At 47.2% G+C, this 4659-nt stretch overlaps 1 protein-coding gene across 1 annotated transcript; it reads right to left on the bottom strand.

Annotated features, from left to right (window-relative positions):
* Positions 1 to 346: 346 nt before the first annotated feature.
* LOC123087583 (transcription factor MYB2) lies at positions 347 to 1912 on the bottom strand. The gene is made up of 2 exons (XM_044509628.1): positions 1562 to 1912; positions 347 to 1302 (listed from the first exon to the last, which is right to left on the bottom strand). The coding sequence occupies exons 1-2, from the start codon at positions 1791 to 1793 to the stop codon at positions 554 to 556; spliced, it is 981 nt and encodes a 326-aa protein (XP_044365563.1). The 5' UTR covers positions 1794 to 1912; the 3' UTR covers positions 347 to 553.
* Between the last annotated feature and the right edge of the window lie 2747 nt (positions 1913 to 4659).

Genomic DNA, 4659 nt, shown 5'->3' on the forward strand with positions numbered 1-4659 from the left:
ATGTTTTCCAAAGGTTGGGAAAGGTGAATGGGATTTAAAATAGTATATTTGTTTGATCGCAGGGATGGATCTAAAATGATTTAAAGCAACCTTTAAACACATAATCACACTAAGTAAGCTTCAATGCAATATGTCATCCGTGCTTATAGTTCCCTTCTGAATTTGATTTCTCTAGATTTAAGTTTTTGTTAGTGTATGGGGGTATAAAATACTCAATCTATTCATAAATATACGATGTTTTAGAGACTTGTGTCCTTGCTAACTTGGCAGAACCATTGTAATTCGCATGCTTACTATGCAAGTTAGCCTTTTCATGTAAGATTTAAACTTTACATATAAGCACACAAAAACAATCCAAATCTTCTAGCCATGTAGAAGAATTAATGAAGATATTTAATATGCACATGTTTGCATACTATGTAGCCCTAATAAACTAGCGATTAATTACTCTATGAACGCGAATTAGTTTCCTGTCAAAATTCCTTTCATGCACCTTCTCTTGTCAAATTTCATTTTTGTTGAGCTCAGTTTGGCGCTCTAATTAAGTTCATCGTCAGCAGTAAATGTCCTCTAGGCTCCACAAGTTGTCGTCGAAATTTCCGAACTCAAAGTCCGGGATATCGGTGGCGGCGAGGAGCTCCGACCAGCTCCCGCTGAGGCTGTCGCCGTGGATGACGTACTGATCGCCGCCTATGGCCCCACCCTCGCGGCCGGCGCACTGCATCATCGAGCCATCAACGTTCGCCGTGGCAGTGGCAGCGCCCCACGCTGGGAAATGGGCTCCGTGTGATGTCTCCGCCGGTGACAGAGAAGACCGGAGCGTGCTCGAGGTGTCAGGGCTCATAGTCACCGCCACCTTCCGGCTCGGCTCCCCGCTGCTCGCGTGATCGACGCAGTGGTAGTGGTACTGTGATGCACCGGCCGGCGAGCTCATCGCCCTTGTCAGCGCCGGAACACCCACTCCTGCAGCAGCGGCGGCGGCGGCGGAGGAGCTTTCGGCCTGGATGCGCTCGAGGAGGCGCGGCATCCAGACTTGCCTGACGACGTCGCGGAAGCGGTCGCTGTTGACGTCGCAGTGGAGCTGCTTGGCGTGCTTCTGTACCCTGGTGCGCCAGTAGTTCTTGACCTCGTTGTCCGTCCTCCCCGGGAGGCGCTGCGCGATCTTGGACCAGCGGTTGCCCCACCGGGAGTGCAGGTCCAGTATCAGCAGCTGCTCCTCCGGCGTGATGTTGCCGCGCCGGACGTCGGGACGGAGGTAGTTCAGCCACCGGAGCCGGCAGCTCTTCCCAGTGCGCCTCAGGCCTACACGTGTCCAAACCAAGCCCAGATTAGCGAAAAAGAACTTAAGGAGGGACGTAAGCGGATAATGAGCTGCAAGTGATCAGTGCACATAGCTTAGCGACACGCTAGGTACGGCAACGGAAAGCGCTAGCTCATCTTATCTCTTGCGACGTGATCGATCAGAAAGAAGTAAATTAAAGCAGATGTGACATGCATGATCTTGCTACTAACTAGCCATGATCTAGCTATCGGTTGCACAAATTATGAAATAGTTAAGTACCTGCGCATCGAGCGAGTGAGTTCCAGCGCCCCTCGCCGTGCTTGGAGATGTAGTCGACGAGCAGCATGTCCTCCTCCGCCGTCCACGGGCCCCTCTTCAGGTCGCCCTCGTCCTCGCTTGCTGTCGCCACCGCCATGGTCACCTCTGTCGTCACCGCCGAAAAACCGGCCGGGCTCATCGGCAGCGCCTCCATGCCCATGCAGGCCTTGTAGTACTCCTTGTCCATGTCCATGAGGTCGAGCTCGATCGATCAAGCTTCAGGAAGACGTGCGCGGGTGGTGGCTGGCTATATGAGTAGTAGTGATTGACCGGCAGGCTGTAGCTTGAGGAGAGTGAGACAAGGAAGATGGATCGATGGGTTTATATAGGGATGGATGAATGTCGAGAGAGAGCCGACGACTAATGGCGACTGTGGTTAAGGCCGCAATGAGCTTAAGGATTTGGACTGGTAAAGCCTAAAGTGGAGGAGGGGGGGCGCGCGCGTGCGTGTCGCCCGATTAAACAACTCAAGCGGATTAAGAAAACAGCGTGTCTGATTCCGTCCCCGCCGGTCCACCTTTGACCGCTGACCAGCCCACGCAACGGCGGAACCAGCTGGTAGTAATTCTTCTTCTCCATCCTTCTGCTCCGGAGAGTGAGCTTTGCCTTCTTATTTCTAGATCATTCTTCGGCACAGCCGTTCCCAACGCAGCCAGCGCAAAATTGGTTTTCCTCACGGCCAAAAGCACGATGCAAAACACTCCTTCCATCCTGTCAAGGTAATTTTTTGATAATAAATCACTTTATTAATATATAAATTTTATATTATTAATTTTTACAATTATCAGTAAATACTACTTCCTCCAATCCATAATAAGTGTCGCAATTTTGAAAATATATAATGATACTAGTTTCATATATCTATAAGCTCTAATTTCAAAATAAGTCAAATGTTTCTTTTTTAGAGCACAAGAGCATCAAAATATTCCTTTTGCATGAAATTTGGCATGAACACATACACCAACATAAACATGTGCCAAAAAAACATAAAACATAGTGATGATTTAGGTATAAGAATTTATGTCCCCATTAAATAGAAATATGTCTCTCTTGCTTTTCTAACAACAACATGGTATGAAGTGAGCTAGTCGCCACCCATGGTGTGCCGTCGTCGCTGCCTCCATCGCCGGAGCTAGCTAGTCATTGTTGATCATGGATGGGAGGTCATTAAGGTCATGGTCCTGTCGGACCAGCACCCTGGAGAAGACACCACCAAAGCCGTCGTCGTTGGAAGATCCACAGATCCAAGATCCCAACCTCCAGAAAAGTTCACATGCATCATGACGTCACGCGAGGCCGCACCGATGTGGTGGACTGGATATTGGAGGACAAAAATGCAAGGGAAGCCACCGCCACTACCACGCGACAAACGCCGCAAGCTCACACCTCACCCTGTCGCAACCATCATCGGCATGCCGTCACGTAACCCTACTAAAAATCCCAAAGCCGGAAAAATTGCAGCTCCATCCGGTAAATTATGACCTTCCCATACTCCCACAACGACGAATTCAGTGGAGGGGCGGGGGCAGCGACCTACTGACAGAGGAGATGTGGCTGCGCAAAAGCACCCAGAAATTGCCTCTCTAGGGTTTGGAGAGGAGAGGACAGTTTGCTGTTTTTTTAATTGCTTCTTTGACATATATCAGATTCGAAATGTCGTTGGGTGTTTCCTCTTAAGATAAAAAAAACACAGATAACAACGCAAAAGGTCAATAGAATAGGAGGAACAAAAGCAGCCTGATGATAGAGAGGCAAGCGTGAAGGAGGAAGAGCGGTTGCTTCGCAAAGACAGAGTGTGACTGGTTGCCCCAAGTCTAGTTCTACTTTTACTACTGCGAGCTGACATGTAAATCCCTCGATACATTGGCCGGAAATGGGGGAATAATATCACTAGAATGTATACCAGAGATATTCTTCCTGCAAAGTAGTAGTACTTTCAGGAGTTGTTTGATTTAATCGGTGGGATCAATTATACTACCGAAAGAGGAGGGATGTGCAGCTAAGGTCGAACTGATCCTAGTTCAAGCTCTGGAGGCATCTTTGAACAACAAAATGAACTTCGGCCATTATTTAAAATTCGAATATACTGGTTGCATACAGGCAATTGTTTCTTTTTCATGTTTGGAGGCCATGTTGTGGTAGTTTATTTGATTCAAGAGAACTAAGTTTTTCTTCCAGTTGAAGCAGCAACTTTAGCTAGGGAGATTACCCTTTACTAAGTTTACTTTGGTTCCATAATAATGTCATGTTCGATATGTGTAGCCACAGTTCGAATAAAGAAACATAATTATAACCACTAATTTGTATTGGTGGGAAACTGGGAGTATTGAAATACATGTATAAACAATTAGGACACTGGAAGTAATTTTCGAGACAAATACTCAAATATGATTTTTAAATTTCACATATGAATAATTAAAATGATATTCAGTCAAAATTTTATAAGGTCGGCTGATTATATAAGTGTAAAACATACTTATCATATATACTCATATTCAATAAATCATAAGTTTTTTGATATATACATGTACACATTTCCCATATGATGTATGTGTAAAATTTCCCGTATGAATTTGCCATAAGTTTTTATATATATATATACATGTATCAAATACAACAAATTATACTCATATTCAATTTCCTGACAACAAAATCTCATCAAAATAAGATTGTATATTGCGACCAATTTCCACAACAAAGCACGGAGTATCATCTAGCTTGTGATATAATGGGAGTGCCATGACTTTCCTAAAGGGGCCGGTTACGTGCACACAAGTGACTAAAAAGAAAAAGAAAACAATCTCGCCCAACCCACGAGCGAGAGGGGGGGGGGGGCGAATCCCGGTTGCGCCGCCGCCAGCCCTCCTCGCACCTCCTCTTCCCCTTGTTGCCGCCGAAGCCCGGCCGGTGTAAGCGGCAGCGGGGCACTAGTCTCTCGTCCCTCGAGGTGGTCTGACGCGGGGCTGCCCCCTCAAGCCAATGCATAGCGCTTGGCGGGGCACGATGGCGCGGTACCGGCAGCAGCGCGGAGGGCTGCTGGGCCCTGCAGGGCGTGGTTC

The sequence above is a fragment of the Triticum aestivum genome, chromosome 1B (genome assembly GCF_018294505.1).
Source record: "Triticum aestivum cultivar Chinese Spring chromosome 1B, IWGSC CS RefSeq v2.1, whole genome shotgun sequence".
Lineage (NCBI taxonomy): Eukaryota > Viridiplantae > Streptophyta > Magnoliopsida > Poales > Poaceae > Triticum > Triticum aestivum.